This window comes from Petromyzon marinus, chromosome 21 (genome assembly GCF_048934315.1).
Source record: "Petromyzon marinus isolate PM22_M1 ecotype Great Lakes invasive population chromosome 21, UKy_Petmar_22M1.pri1.0, whole genome shotgun sequence".
Lineage (NCBI taxonomy): Eukaryota > Metazoa > Chordata > Hyperoartia > Petromyzontiformes > Petromyzontidae > Petromyzon > Petromyzon marinus.
Window position 1 is genome coordinate 7,287,938 of NC_133687.1, and position 17,089 is coordinate 7,305,026.

At 42.6% G+C, this 17,089-nt stretch overlaps 1 protein-coding gene across 5 annotated transcripts in view; it reads left to right on the forward strand.

The window, feature by feature from the left end:
• Window positions 1-17,089, forward strand: part of ARID2 (AT-rich interaction domain 2) — a 94,809-nt gene that overhangs the window by 21,589 nt on the left and 56,131 nt on the right. For all 5 annotated transcript variants that reach the window (XM_076068491.1, XM_076068492.1, XM_076068490.1 and 2 more), the window contains exon 4: window positions 4,383-4,480. In XM_076068491.1, the coding sequence (XP_075924606.1) occupies window positions 4,383-4,480 (98 nt within the window). The remainder of the gene's footprint in view (window positions 1-4,382; window positions 4,481-17,089) is intronic.

The window sequence follows — 17,089 nt, forward strand, 5'->3', positions numbered from 1 at the left end:
GTTTTGATCGCAACACAAGCGGTCGTCCTCAGGTGGTAAAAATATAATCCAGCAGTGGGCTGGTTCAGCAGTTCCACTGCTGGATTATATTTTTTTCGCCTGAGGACGACCGGTTGTGTTGCGATCGAAACGTCGTGATATATATTTTTTCTACCTACGTGACATTACCGAAAGAACCAAAGAGTAATTATTCTCTATTGTTTGTTTTGCTTGGTCCTAAGGCAACAAAACAATTTCTACATGGCACGAATAATTGCGTAAATCCATAGATGACTGCTCTCTGTGTCGAATATTTGTTTATAATGTGTGATGCACTACAAACCCAGCAAACCTACCATGCTGAGACCACCGTCATTTTAGCTGTCAACAGTGGTTACATATTGTCAGAAAAGAACTGGAATGGTTTCTGTATTTATACATTACCTAATCAGCAATTTCCATTATACACTGTTCTCAATATTAATGGATAACCGTGTGTGCTGTTTGTATAAAAAGGAACGGTTATTCACAGAAAGTAAAGCGTAATCAGTCATTCGGATGACAGGCCTTCAAGGTGATTTTTTAAAATTTGAAACTGCTTTGTGGTCATGGTACTTGCTCCTAGCACCCATAGCACGAAGGCTGTTATATAGTAGATCAGCTGGTAGAATAGAAATCGTGCGGTTGTGAGACTGAGTTAATACCCTGGTCCCGGTCTACTTTGCCATCCCACCCACTCGGCTTTGTGTCATGGTATAGAAAGTATCACTTGGTGGGAAGTCAACAGTGGCTGGACCCACACGTGCATTTTCTAGGTCAGCTTTAATGTCACGGGAAAAATATAAACGGCGTTGTTTCACTAATCACCAGCCATCGGCATATCCCATACCTCTTGAAGACAACCTTGTGCACAGCACACACTGGACGTTCTAACAAATACACAGTCTGCCCCAGGGGTATAACACTTGTCACTTCTGGAACTTCGCGTCACAGATCCCGTGACCCTATGCATCAGAAGCCCCTCGGTGATTTTACTCTGGAGGGCCCGGCGTGCACAGAAGTCGTCTGTGTTAGTTCCACATCGGAGATATATTTTTTTTAACATCATTTTGAGTAGGTTGCTCCGTAGCTAGGACACTGGAGCAGTAACCTTCATGAAACGTGGAAGATTGTATGTCATGCAGCAAACTTGTCTCATCGAGGGGAGTGCATGGTCACGCTGGAGGTTTGGTGATCCAAGTGTGGCAGTGCTAGCAATAGCCTAACCACGGCAGATGCACGCACTAATAGCATGAAAGAGTCTGGGTTAAAAAGGCAGAGGCAGGGAAGGTGCAGGCGAATCAAAGTGTCGTGAGACCCCACATAATCCACAGCCCTCCTTATCCACAGCCCAACCTTGTGGCAGCAGCAGCGGTGATTCGGACTTCCCGTGAGGTCCTAGGAGGAGGCCTCACAAGGCCCTCACAAGGCCCTCTTAGCGACTCCTCCTCAGGCATGAGTCCACTGTCAGAGCGTACATGGGGAGCGAGAGACTGGGAAGATCGATGGGTAATGACCCAGAGGCTGGGTACGGCCTCGGAGGGAGGCTGAGCCCCTCAGCGTGAAGAGGCAGTCAGGCAAGCCGGAGGATGTGCGCTGTGCCTCTTTAAGGTGGAGCAACCAAGTTGGGCTGGCCTCGTGAAATAAGAGGTTGGGCATAAAAACCCTGTGTTACTCAGTGCGAGGCCTCGGGGAGAGGATCAAGTAGCATCTGGACCCGCTTCCCCCCGCCCCGATGCTTCTGGGTCATAGGAAGATGGAGAAGGGTGAAATATTGAAAAGGGGCCACTGCAGTGACAGGCACTCACAAGCACAGGCACTGCAGTGCTATCCCGCAGGAGAGTCCCCTTGGTAAGAGAAAGAAGGCAGGAAAAGGAAATGCTAAGAAGCTGGAATCCCAGATGCTACTTCCTCTTGGTCATCAGTATAATGTTATCATTTTATTCCTTCAGCTCTTCCGATATTACCGGCACATCCAGAACGGGTTTCTGGACAGGGAGGCATGGATGTCTCACTGTGTAGCAGCAATGTGCGTCGGGCATCTGTGTACATTATATTTCCAGGTAAACCGACTGGAGAGTCATTGAAGTGCTTAAAATTAAAGTGTTTGGAGTTTTCAGATCAGCAGGATATCTTAAGATGTCATGATGGCAGCCTATTATGCAACAGATGCCAGTTTGGATGGAATAAAAATGTTGGTGATAAGGAGGATAGGCACTAGTGTAGTTCTGGCAATGCATGTCAGGGCATTTTCCAAGGTTGTGAAGGTTTTGTTGTCGCTTGCCTCTGGAAGGAGCTGTGTGGCACATCCACCCCTATCTGGGATAACCTCCTCACAACATGATCAATTGAGCAGCAGGAGAGGACAATGATGGCACCGAGGACTTTTCGAGGTGCACAGCTTCGTACTCATTTTCAAAAAATTTCAGACGGTCCTGGCTCTTGGCTTTGATTTTTTTTATGACCTCTATCACTTTTACTTCGAAAGTTGTTTATAATGCATTTTGATGCTAAGTTTTGTGCATTAATGATATCCTGCAGCAAAACTAATACAATCCCTCAGCAGCTCTTTTCTTTTGGAGTGCTGAAGGAAATCTGCTTTCGAGGGTGTAACGTCCTAATGTAGTGAGCAGAAACAAATACATCCATTCACCCCCTACTAAATCTCAATACACGACGTTGACTGTGACGGGGAAAATTGCCTGCATTATTTCCAGCAGACATCAGGGGCGACAGATCATTGTGGAGGCACAGCCCATTCGGAAAATGCGAAGAAAGCAGGCTTTTTGTAGCACTGTGGTCGCTTCCGTGCGTATAATTCTCGTGCTTAAAGACTCACACGTTGCTGTTAAAATTCCTGGAAAGTGTCGTTGCAGAGTCTAGAGAAGACTGGTGTCTGCCATTCAGGAGAATTTGATCAACGCCACTCGCAGTTCAGGACACTGACATTATTGTACATTAAAATTAATGATTCTTCTTATTATTTGACCAAATATGTATCTACAGTTGGTCAAGAAGAAACATTCTAACTTAATACAATGCTTATAGATGTCAGTCATGAATATGCTAAGTGTTTCTGTATCGTTGCATTTAAGATCGATTCACTGACCTTTTCTGTCCAGTTCAGTGAAAATTGTTCGCAACCAGTTCAACATTGTAACCTGAGCCATTAACAACATGACGAGCATGCAGATTAGGAAACATGTGGTGTCAGTGTAGTAAAGGAAGTGAAAGTGGCTCTATCAATCCCCCACAACGGTCATATTTGCATGGGGCAAATCGTATTTCAGAAAACTGTAATTTCGTTTTTTGCATGCACTTGCCTGCAGGGCTTTTTCCACTTAGTTTATTTTCGAGTGATGGTGGCTGATGTTTCGGGATGCCGTTACGTGACGTGTTATCAATTCAAATTGTGTTGTAATTCTGCTGGTTCTTTCTGAAAACATACATCACCAAATTTTTTTTTGCTCACCGCAGGTTTAGCCTGTAGACAATGCCTGCAGTCACGAAAGCTTCAAATCAAGTCTGTAGACATTGCTTTGTGTTTCCCCATTGTGTGTCTGGCTGTGCTTGTGTATGCACTCGACTCGGCCTCAAATGAGTACCTGGTGTGGTGTGTAAACATCGCCACTGGATCTGGCCACCCACACCCTCTTGTGCCTTGCCGGCCGTCATAGGTGCTCGCTAACAGCACTTGCCCAACCAGTCTGTTAAGGCTATACGGGGGATCTTTGTCTTGTATGCGCCCGCACGTGTTTATGTGCGTGCGTGTGTGTTCGCGTGCATGTACATGTCTGTTGGAGAGGAGTGGTGGCCCAGTAGTGAAAGCACATTGTGTTAATCTTGATTTGAAGCTTTCGTGACTGCAGGAATCCATAAATAAATCACATTGGAGTAATTTAAACATTGTTGTTAGTAACCTGACAACCAGAGTTAGATTTTTAGCCACAAGTAACATAATTGGCGAGTTGTATCAGAACCTGTTCCGAGTCTCCTCTCGGTCGCATCATCTGTCATGAATATTTGATGTGGTCTGTATACATATTGAAGAAACTAAGGCAGCTTTGTGGGATTCTAGCAACACCACCTCCTTGGTGTGTTTTGCAAGTTTCAATAAGTGCTTGCCAACAGCGCTTGCCCTGGCAGTCTGTGCGACCTAGGATATTTGCCTTTGTGTAAGCGTATATTCCATTATTTGTGTACATGTTTTGCAACACCGCCAGTAGTGGTCTGGAGTAGCGCGTGCACATGTGCAAGCCGACACGGTGCAAATCCGTTTGTTGCTCGCGTGTGCGCGTGCCTGTTTTTGTGTGCGTGCATGCTTGAATACAAGTGTGTCTGTAACTGCACGTGTGTGTTCGCAGGTTACGGACAAGCTACTCTGGGAGGACATTGTAGAAGACTTCAACTTCCCGAGAGGCTGCTCAAACGCGCCATTTGCTCTCAAGCAATGCTACAAGAGGTGAGGTTCATTGCGCTGGTGGCACACAACAATCTGTGTTTAAAACGTGGATTAATTTTTTTTATTTCATGCTATCCCATTGTTTCTTAAAATGTGTATTTCATCGGGTTTAATTTGCTCCAAACCATGACTGCACATCGTTTGAATCTTCATGTGTAATAAGGACAATTAGTACGTTTGATAATTATATTGTCTGTTTATACTTGACCACGTCACTCTGAAGCATTTTATTTACCTGAAAAATTAAAATGCAATAATCATTCTTCTAATATTTGTTTGCGTTTGTAAGTTAAGCGTTTTAAAAATTCTTTTGAAACCGATACTTGCACTTGACACTGCATCATAACCAAAAAGTGGCCCCTTGCTCAGAGTGCGCAATATTTTCTTCCTCCTTTGCAGGAATGTTCATATTTCTGTTGTGATAGTTGTACTCATGAAGCAGGTGTCTTTTACATATCTTCTTTCAGAGCACTACCATACATAGTGTCGTGTCACACTTAACACTTATGTGCGTATTAATCTATAGATGTGCAGGCGAAGAGTTTACCACAGAGTGTAAAAAAAAAATCACGGCTAACCAAGCCCTGGCTTTGGTGAATTTTGCATTGAACATGTTAAATTGTGTCCAATGTCATTATTGTGCATTGCATGTACTTACGACGGCAACACGCTCGTGGTGGCGAATGGCTAATGAGGGAAGGCAGAGAGGGGTGAAAAGGTGTGGGACGGTGGGGTAGGGGTGGAGGGAACCATCTTCCCTCGAACCAAAAGACGATGACTACCGTACTGTACAAAGATCCCCCATATAGCCTTAACAGACTGTTGGGGCAAGTGCTGTTAGTGAGTAGCACCTGCGACGGCCGGCATGACACAACTGGGTGGCCAGCACCAAGCTCGGCCGCCTTTGTCTCCCTAGTGGCGATGCTTACACCACGCCAGGTACTCGCTTGAGGCCGAGTCGACCTCGGAGAGGCCCAGGCCTGGTTCAGATAAACGTCACCGGTGTTGGCCGTGAGCCTGAATCGAACTTTGACCATCTGTTTTGTAGCGCAGCGCGCTAACCACACCTCCGATTAGCACGGTTGGCTACATGCGGTGCGAAATAAGTTCAAAATACATTACCACTCCCCACACTCTCCTGTGCAGCACAGCACCATACACCCTAAGTATTTTTATGTTTGAGTCTGTATACTAACACACATTCACTGCACACGCAAATATATGTATCATATACTGCACAATACCCGAGGTTGCTGTTTTAGTTTTTCTTGCATTCAATTTCATTGAAATCTTGGCCAACCGCACGAAGAATTCCCCCTATTAGTCTGGCTAGCCTGGGTTCAGTAATGACATTTTGAATAGCCAAGAATTATTACAGCATAGAGTTGCGGTGCATTAAGACATGGAAACTGACTTTAATACCCACTGCATAAAACTAATTTAACATTTTGGTGTGCCCAAATTTGGGAACACCTCTGAACAGAGGATGTTTTATTTGATTATTATGAATCGGGGTTTTTAAAGTCAAACATATGGGGAAGGATCGGTGGAAGTTTACGCAGCTTGCACATGGGAAGATTGGTGAAGTTGTTCTCTCACTTTGTAAACATTGAAAACGACTGTCAGAGACTTGTGATTATCTAAATACGGCATATATTTATAGACAGACAGTAACTGTCTATAAATCCTTTATAATCAGGTCACATGAAAGCTGTTTTGTATCACCAATATGGCAAGCAGCCTACGTACACCCCCGATGTAACATGTACATGCAACTTCTCATGTAATATCTGCATATAGAGTTTGTACAGTTTCACGTCGCAAGATTGTTGCAAACTCCTGGCTGGAAAGCGGAGGCTGTGTGATCTTCCATTTAGCAACTTCTCATGTAATATCTGCATATAGAGTTTGTACAGTTTCACGTCGCAAGATTGTTGCAAACTCCTGGCTGGAAAGCGGAGGCTGTGTGATCTTCCATTTAGAATTGTGCTTGTCACCATAACTTTTATATTCTTTTAGCAGTACAGCCTCATGGCTCACAAAGCGTTGTTCAAATGTTGGAAAAGTATTGAAAACATGAGTTATGAAGCACAGCAAAGTTTAAATTAATTAAGATGTGTATTTTTATTTGCCTGGAAAAAAAAATCCTTCTGTCAATGGACCTTTTTTCCAGTATCAAAGTATGAAAAATAAGAATAGGTTTTACCCCTTTCTGGCAATAAAACAGGTGTTAGGATGTTAAAACACCAAATATATACATTTTGCAAGTAATCAAGTGTGCATTGACTACACGTATTTGTGGTGAACGTGTGTGTAGCTACTCATGAATGAACACCCATGTACTGTATTCATGAATTACTCGTGAGATGCGGGCCTGTCATTCATGTTTGCGGAAAAGCAGTGAAACGTTTATATTTCGCACGTCATATATTTCATCTACTAATATACTTATGTACCAAAAATGTTGGTAGAAACTTTTAATAACCCCTTCCAGATTCTTATAATTAATTTGAAGATACAGAATAGGGTTGTATTTAAAAAAAAACGCTTGAGACTTGGGAAGAGCAAAGCTAAGGCAAATTTAGGATTTTTCCGATTCGGTAGAAGCGGCTTGCACTTGTCATACTGATACATCTTTAGGATTTTCATGGTTTAGTGGGTTTACTCAAATTTCCCTAAACTCAGGTAACTATATGTCTCTTAGGGTTTTAAGGATTACCTGATGCTTCTTCGTGTCCTCCGGATTAATTGGAAACCCCTAAAGAGGCAAAGGGGGCAAACGAAGACATTCCCGAGTACAAGCTTTCAAGACTTAATCAGCTAATAGAATGTGTGGGAGAAAAATGTCATGCTCACCTGAATGGCTGACCTGTAAATTGTATTTTCTGTGCATTTGCATGTTTTGGCCGAATGGATTGTGTTACAGGCTGTATGTACATTGGCAGAAGAGCCGTTTCTAGTGATATTTAGGCTTCGGAATGGCTACATTCCAGCCTGGTGCAGTAATGCTATTATGTGCAATAATTGTTAATGGCCCTTTTTAATGTGCAAACATTGTAAATCTTGGGCCTTTAAAAAATAGTTACAAATAACATGAATGTAATTGATGTTACAGCCGGTACTCTGACCCAGGTCACTGCCACAAATACAAATATCATTTCACGTGCTATTTTTATTACTCTGTTGGCTGCTTGGGCATAGACCTTTTTCTGTACACTATAGAGGACTGATAAATTGACACGTGGCACTGTGGAATATGTACGTGAAAACAGTATTTTACAGGCAGGTTAAAGCACGTGTTTTATTCTTGCAGCCGGAAGGTTTCAGCTGGTGGAGTTGAACTCCCTTTGCAGTCTTCCCAAAAGCCGCACATTCTATAAACCCTGTTGGCGCCGCAGTGTCGAGACGTTAACTCCCTCGCCTAGTATACAGGATGTCGTGGGTTCGATTCCGACCCTGACGCCTGCTATGTATTTGGAGATTGCAAGTTCGTGGTCGCATGGATTTTTCTCCAGGTCCTCCGGTTTTTCGCTCTACATTTGTAAAATGTGCATTTAGAGTATTTGGCTACTGCTTTAAATTTCCACTTGAATAGCCACTTCGTTGAGCTATCATCTGTGATAACCAGGTCACTTCTGAAAAAGAGCTATATAGGTCAGTGGGGCCTTAGCTGGTGAAATAAAAAGTTTAGTTTTAGTAACTGCTATCCACTACATCCTATTCGGCTGGACCTATTTTTTTTTCACCTCGCTTCCAATACCTTTGTTGACTGCTGCATTGCTTGTTTGGATGTCGCTCAATTCTATAATCCTTTTCTTTGACAGTACCCCAAAGGACCTGTCTGTGCAAATGTTTTTGACGCTCAACAAATAAGAAATATTCTGCATCTGCATCTTTTTAAAGAAGTGCACGTGTAATGCAAATACGGCACTTCATGCTTCTTGGCTTTTGATAGCGAGAATTAGTGACAATTATAAGTATAATACAACTTTTAAGTGTAATTATTACTATTATTTTAATTGTACAGATTTGAATTTATCCTTCAGTTTTAAATATTGGATAGCTTGCCTGACCAAGGCAAGGTATCCAGCAACAGGGCATGAGCTGTCAGATAAAAAGTGTAATTGTAATGCTTATGCTAAAAGGTTACTATCCTAAAAGTATTTAAAATCAATGATACAGCAAGTGAAGTGTTATACAAAAAAACATAAATACATTTTTTTTATAATTATAATTAAGAATATAATCAGCATATAAATAATGTAGTTGGCATGCTCACCACTTGCAGTTAGCTTGGGGGGGATCATAGGTTCAAATCTTTGCAGATGCTGTGTGGTTTTACTCGAGCACGCCATCTGCCTTACAATGATTTGCCAGAATTCCTCGTAGGGTTTTCCAGTTCGTTTTCACACCCCTGTAACGTGTGCGTGTGAGGCAAGCGTCGGTGAGGGGGGGGGGGGCTCAATCGACGAACACTCTGAAGGGCCGCTGCTGTATTAATATTGCCCAATTCAACGTGTACAGCTTTATTCGGAAGAGGTGTAGCAATAGAACGTTAGCACTAGCGACGCATGTACACGCTGTTGCTGCCGCCGCCGCTTGTAATAATGCTGGCACTAGAGATTTGGAACTGTAGTGAGATGGAAAGAGATATGAAGAGCGATGTATAAAATATGAAAGTGTAGTCAGATGAGTGAAAAGCAGGAAGATTTATAAATGCAGTGTTATGAGAGAAAAGGAATTGGCAAAACGCAGATGTGCAGTGAAATGGAAGAAATGAAAGACGAATGAGATAGAGATGTAAGAGATGTGATGACAACGGTGAGGTAGGACAGAGATGTTTTCGCTTGATGTAAACAGGTTTACAGGAGAGATGCATCCAAGAGATAGAAAAATATGAGAGATGTATTTTAAAAATGAATATGAGAGATAGATCTTGACTTCAAGCTTTTGTGACTGCAATAATTCATATTCTTTTGGTCTTACGGTAAAGTCACGTAGAAATAACCTTTCTACGTGACTTTACCAAAAGACCCCAAGAATGAGAGATAGATGTGTTCATAAAAAAATTCATAGTGGTATGTATTCACAAATATATTATAAAATCAGAATATATGATATATAGGAGATGCATTCAGAAGGAATGCATGTTAGACAGCTGGAGAGATAGGGAGATAGCAGATGTATTGAGTGGTGAGATTTGATGGACATTGGAGATCTCAGAAAAGAGATCAGAAGTAGGAAATGTAATGAGAAGAGAGAGGAGGTCTGTGCAGAAGAGAGATGAAATGGGGGAGGAGAGAGATTGTGATCAAATGTTTGAGCAAAAATAAAAAAATAAAAGATGAATAGATAAAAAGCATTGTGGTTAAAGCACTCGCTCATGTCGGGCTGAGATCTTCATGCCGCAGGCGTATACATCCGCCCACCTCCCCAGTACGTGCCATGTCACTGCAGATCCTATATGGTGACCCTGGGTCATTCACTTAATTATTTTACAGTCGTGTGAAATAATTGTCGTTACTCTAATGTAAAACCACGGTAAGCGTTTTTTTAATCAAAAGTACGAGTGGCACTGTCGGCCGAAATTAATGGGTGCCACGGTGGCTAGGAGATGTTAACTACCTCGCCTGGTATACAAGAGGAGGTCGTGGGTTCGATCATGACCCTGGCACCTGCTGTATATTTAGAGTTTGCATGTACTCCAGGTGGTCGCGTAGATTTTTCTCCAGGTCCTCCGGTTTTTCCCTCCACATTTAGAATCAATATGCGTTTAGAGTATTTGGCTGCTATACATTTCTACGTGATAAGCTGCTGCGTTGAGCTGCAATTTGTGGCCAGGTCGCTTCTGGAAAAGAGCTATGTAGGTCAGTGGGCCTTACCTGGTAAAATAAAAAATAGTTAAGTATAGATTTCGATTTAAAGCTTTCGTGACTACAGGGATTCATCTGCTTGGTTCTTTCGGTAAAGTCACGTAGAAGGGAAATAAAATAATAATAAAAAATAAAACAATAAAATTCTCACGACGTTTCGGCCACAACACAAGTAGCCTTCCTCAGGTGAAGAAACAGTGCTGTCTTAGAATTTTATTTTATGATGTTTTATTTTTATAATTTTATTATTTCCCTTCTACGTGACGTTACCGAAAGAACCAAGAAGAAGAATAGTTAAGTAGTTAATAGTTAAATATTGCTGGAGTTCGCATGGCCCTTGTGTAGAAAGATAGTTAGGAAAAAACAACAAATGTTAACGTTTGTATCGTCATCGATGCATCAGCATTCGCAGACTAACGATCACTATTAACAACGCTGGGAAATGCTCTTGTGATGGTATTCACAAATCGTAGACAGCCTGTATGCTATTGTGTGCCAAAGCCCAAGCTTGAAATGTAACCGCATTAATGATGACAACAGTTAATGCTGATAGCGGTATCAAACAACGGCATGAAAGAATGAGCTTCGTTTTCCACAGATAAATCAACCCATAATACAAAGCATATTCTTATAATATAACAAGCACAGGAGCCTGCTTGCAAAGTTTAGGAAAAAACCACTAGTCCCATTACAGTACGTGCTTTTAAAAATGTCTCAAACAAAACTGCATGTGAAGCAAGGCAAAGACACAATGCATGTGCATCTTGTCTGTAATTGTTTCCAACTTGTTTGTCCTTGGAATTGCATTGAGGTTAAAGACATTGAAACTCTTAAAAAAATGTTAAGTGGCCTTTTCGGCAGGATCTGTCACGAGTATATATTGTGGTCTTCGGTGGCAGGCAAAGTAAGAAACACATGCCTGAGAACATCCTGGCTATCACAAAATGATAGCTCAACGAAGCGGCCTATCATGTGGACATTGATTGCAGCCAAATATTCTGAACCCATGTTGATTCTAAATTTGGAGGGAAAAACCAGAGGAACCGGAGAAAAATCCACGCAACCATCGAGAGAGAGAACACGCAAACTTCAAATATACAGCAGCAGGCGTTAGGGTCTGGATCGAACCCACGACCTCCTGCATACCACGCGAGGTAGTTAATGGCTCACCACGTGGCGCCCTTTTATATGGGGAGGGAGGAGGAGGGGAAATGAGTTAGGGTCTGGATCGAACCCACGACCTCCTGCATACCACGCGAGGTAGTTAATGGCTCACCACGTGGCGCCCTTTTATATGGGGAGGGAGGAGGAGGGGAAATGAGTGCAGTGGAGGCCTTTGTGACGTCACAATGGCCTCCGCTGCACTCATTGTGACGTCACAATGGCCGAAGACACCCATGTAACTAACGAGGAGCTATCCCTTAACAGAGGTTTTTTTTGGGTTGGATCGCATAAATATAGAAATGCGTCGTTAAACCCGCCGCCACCCGACACAGCCAATTAGTAAGGTGGTCACGTTACCAGAACGTGCCAATTAGTTACTGGTTCAGCACGCTGGTGTGTTGGAGAGTGAACGACGTTTCGCTGGTAATTAGTACCAGCTTCATCAATTTTCTAGGTTTTATACATTGTTAGTCCCTAACCGCAACACACTTTAGTAGACTGACTTAATTTACGTTCATGCTGACTCTCTCATTTTATATGAGACAATCTTTCCAAGTGTTAACGTGGATAGACAGTCAATGCGTGAATGCTTTCAGCGTTAGTTGCAAAGTGTTAAAACATGTACATTTAACAAAACGAGTATATGAACGTGTCGTTATCATGAACTTGCCATTTTTATAGTCCTGTATCACATGATGCTGTGCAACGCAGTGTCATTTATTGTCCATCAAACATAGTTTATTTGTTCTTTCTCAGTAATTTCAACATCCTCTGTTCTATTCTTAGAATATGAATTACTGCAGTCACGAAAGCTTTAAATCAAAATCCTCTGTTCTAGTTGCTTATAGGATAAACGTTACTTGCGTATGCTTTTAAAATACACCCTTTACTCCGTATGGATTGTACATAATAATTGTTTACATGCATCCATCCTGAGCCGAATAATCCATGTGAATCGATTGCTCCAAGGCCATTGTTTGCCCACATTCCACATTCATATTTTGGCCCCTCATTTATTAGCGATTCAAAAGCCTTTCATCACTGGCTTTTTGGCTGTTATTTTAAAACACATTTTTTTTCCATTTATTCCCATCACCTGCATTGTTAGGGCAGCGATCATTCCTGCAGAGGTTGTGTGGGATCTATACGCCCTCGTTGTACCTCCTTGATGCGTGTGCATGCAGTTGGCTAAAGGCCACGCGAGCAGAGAAACCCTCATTTGTTTGCGCACCGTCTGGAAGCTCGTATGGATGTATGGCTGGGCTTGCAGCCTTGCGTTGCAAAATTTGGGTGGCTGCTTCGATGTTGCGCTTGCCGGCTGGTTTGTCGAAGCCACGTTGTGGACACGGGACCGGTGGTGGTTGAGGTTGCTGCAAGACAAAATCGTAGTAGAAATAGACTTAGGCGTTGGCCGATTTGCCCTTCTGGACCGCTGTTTTCCAGAAGTATTTGATTAATTAGGCAAACTCGACCGGCTTTGACTTTCTGAGTCTCATCCGGAGTCAACAACGACACTGAGTTTGCCTGCTGTTGTAAGCAAGGGCACTCCATTAACACCCTGGGGTGCACTGTGAGGGGAAAAACAAGGTAAGAGCCCGTTTCACTATTTGAATTATTCCATTAGTTCACCTGCAAGATGGGTGATATCGCAGGACAATGAGGCATGGTGGCAGCCTTGGGAGGCCTTTATCCACCGTTGTATAGACAGTGGCTGCTGCTGATGCCAATTTACTCCGTATGTACATTGTTCCCACAAAATAATGCTCAAATCAATAAAACAAGTAGCATCTGACGTATTTTATGTACTTTACTATGGACCACCCTGTATTTCCCCGTACCTCTGATTTAGCATGGTTGGATACGTACAGTGTGAAAGAAGTTCAACATTCATACATATAAAAAACAGGCATGTGTTAAAAGCAGAATATTTAAATTGCACAGACTATTTAAACGTTGTGTTTTATGCCAAAGAAACTTAGTTTTGGAGGAGGCAGTATAGCAGGCCGGTTTGGCATGTTAGCTGTTTGTGTTCTTTCATTCATGTTTACTTCGCAAGCACAAAGGTAATAATAAAAAAAAACCCTGAGCCTAACATCACAAGGTGGGACTTGCTGAAGAAGTTAAACTTGGTGAGGCTATCCTGGGTCAATCTATTGGGGAAAAACTTTTTTTGTATGATGAAGACAACAACTTCAATGCACGTTGAACAACATGGGTAATCAAAATAAACGTAACCTTATGTTTGTGCTGCGTGGAACAAAGAAGGCAGAACAACACGGAGCATACCACAGACATACAATACAAATGAGAATGTACGAATAAGATAAAATAATTTTTCAATTGAAAAGTAACCTGAATCATATAGCAAGCCAATGCAGCACGGGTACTGTGCAGGAGAAATTTACACCGTGCGCAGGAAATGTCAGCACCATGATGTGATGACAGAACCCACCAATACACAACGTGAAACAAATCCCTTCCTAAACACTGCGTTGATTAGGAGCTCGGACATGTGGTCTCTCTGTGTATCCTGGCCTTAGTAACCTTGGTTAGTTGGAGGGGTTGGGTGGAGCAGTTCTCAACGTTATTGGTATGGCGATTTCCCCCCCCCCGACAATCAAGACTGCTGGCAGTTTGGTCGAGTGTTGCAGGTGTATACGTGTGAGCCTTGATGCTAATAATTGCAGCCAGGCTTGACCAGAACTGGGTCAAAGTTGGGTGGTCTTTCAAGTGCAGATGCCGTGTGGAGTGTGTGAGCGTGCGTTTGTGAGAACCACACTTTCACAAATACCGATGTAGAAATGTGTGTGACTCAGAAACAGGGGAAATATGTGTCTGTGTGTACAGCGGTAGTGTAGCGGTTAGCGCGCTGCGTTATGAACCTGGCGACCCGGGTTCGATTCCCGCTTATGGCCAACGCCAGTGAACAGGTCCTGGGCCTCCCCTAGGGTCGACTCAGCCTCAAATTACTACCCGGTGCGATATGTAAGCATCGCCACTGGGGAGACAAAGGCGGCCGGGCGTGGTGTTGGCCACCCACCCCCTCGTGTGTCGTGCCGGCCTTTATAGGTGCTCGCTAACAGCACTTGCCCCAACAGTCTGTTAAGTCTATACGGGGGATCTTTGTCTTTTGTTTTTGACAGGAGTAAAGTCATAATGTAGTATCAACTGAGTCAATCCTGCACCTGAAAATTTGATTGAAGATTACTAAAGGGTGGGAGTGTGCTAGTGTCCTGAGCAACTGTGTGAATACACGAGAATTATGGAACCTCCTACACTACACGATTTGCAGGAAGCTTCCTTGAGCACCAGGTGCTATAAAAGTGGAGCCTTCTTGCCAATGTCACCAAAACACGAAGCACGATGTATTGGTGCATTGCACTATCAGGTGTACAATACAACATTAGAGGAGTTAAGTTGGTCTTTGAGTTACCATACTTCTGGAAACCTATTATAGCTGGCTGTGGCTTATGCAGATTTTTTTGTTTTATGGAATGTGGCATTTGACTGGCTAATCTAGGCAATGTTGGAAGCTTTACCATCCTTAATTTCAGGTACATTTTCTGATTGATTTGTTTCACCAAATAGGCATGCCTACATTTTCACGGTTGTGAGGTGTGTACCTCATCATACGAATGGATCCGTGCCAGATTACTAGGTTTTGGGGTTGTCCCTGCCTTTTCATTGTTGTCCTTGCCCCAAATGAAGTGAGGTTTCTTTTTTTCATAATGTGGGTTGTCCACCATTGGGATGGGCCCCCACAATACGTGCGAGGCTGTGGTGGTTGGGAACTTGTAGCTGGTCAAGATATCCAGCTATGGTAGCTTTTGTTTATGTGGAACTAAGAGCCAAATTGGTACGGAATAATACTTGAGAAGAGTGGGGTTTACGTGGACCATCCAGCTGCTCCCAGCCTTGTATTCAACGCTTAAGGATTAGCATTGATGGTAGTCATTCTAAATGGATGATTTGACATCATCATATTCAACTGCCAAAAATGGATGTGCCTGGCGGTACAAGTCCTCAAACATGAGTTAAAGAAGCAATGCTCACAGCGGTTCTCAGGGCAAGGAACAGCCCACTCACAGCATATTTTAATGTTTATGGCATGCGTGGCTCAGATTTTGGCCAACCCCAATTTTTTTTGTTATTATCCAGACTACCCTCGTGCCTCCTTGACCTTTCGGCAGCAAGCCGCGTGGCTTAATTTTCTCTGCGCCAAGTTTTACGTAGGTGCCTTGGTGATGCCACCACCATTAAGTGGGTGAATGATGGCTGAGTGTTTTGGTTAGGGTGTTTTTTTGCCCATTCGGCTTAAGTTGAGTTGTGCCCAGGGCAAATGTTTGATGCCAGTCTATTTTGGGTTTATTTAAAATTGTTAGCCCTGCTCTTTAATTCGAGACCACTCGCACTCTTTGACGATAATTGTGCGCTGCGCCTCGCCGCGTTCAGTTCATTTCGAGGTCCATGCAAGGTGTTAGTGAACCTGGTATTGCTTAATTCTAAACATCACATTTATGAACAACTGATGTGCAGTAACCTGGATGATTCACAACAACATTGCGTAACAAGAGATTTTGTAAAAATCTAGATGTGAATGCAAGGAGGTGTGTTTGTGGGACTTAATTTTGCGTGACTAACTGTTATGGCATGTTAAATGTCTGTAAGAGTGGGTAAGCCCTCCTAATTTTTGAATATATATCCGTATGTGTGTTTACGTGTGTGAGAGTTTGTGTGTTTCTGGGTGTCTGTGCATTTGGTAGATTGCATGTGTGCGCAATTATGTGTCTGGCAATTAAATGTGCATTAAGTGAAATTGCATGTGAACAGAGGTGTACATAGGTGAGGCTCTCAGTGGATGACAAAGTAAAGAGGGTGTGTATGAGGATGAGTGAACATATTTGAAAGTGAATGATGGTTGAGTCAAGATTTATATTTGAAAGTGTGATTGTGTAAACAGCTGTGTGCAAAAGTGGATAAGTGCATAAAACTGACATCCATTTGTTTAACCACAAATGTGTTCTGATATCTGTACCTGGCGCCTTACTGTTTTTTTTTTATTAATGGAGAGCAAACTCTGAATTTAGATATGAAACTACAGTTGCATTCTATTCCTAAAATATAAATGAATGTAGATTTGAAAGGTATGAAAATAATGTAGGTTTTTTCATGTTTTTCCTCATTTCCAGTTATGAAGTTTATATTTTTTAATCACAGTATTTGAAAAATATCTTGTCGCAGACATTCATAAACGTGTGTACGGGAGTTCAATCATTTTTTTGAAACGCCAATATGAAATATATTATGTTATACATTGTAACAGAAGCACGCAATAAAAAATAGCACCTTTATAAGTTGTGCCGTTAAGAAATTCTACATTTTCTCACCTGAGATTCAGGACTTTTTGTAGAGTGTCCGTCGTGAGGGTATTGGGCCCAATGACTCTCGATTTGTATACAGGAGGGAACCCCACGTGCTGCACAAACGTGGTCCACCAACATTGCTTCCATCACTGGCATTACAAACACATGGCCGCCATGCGTTAATTCGGTACTCTATAAATCCTCCGTGA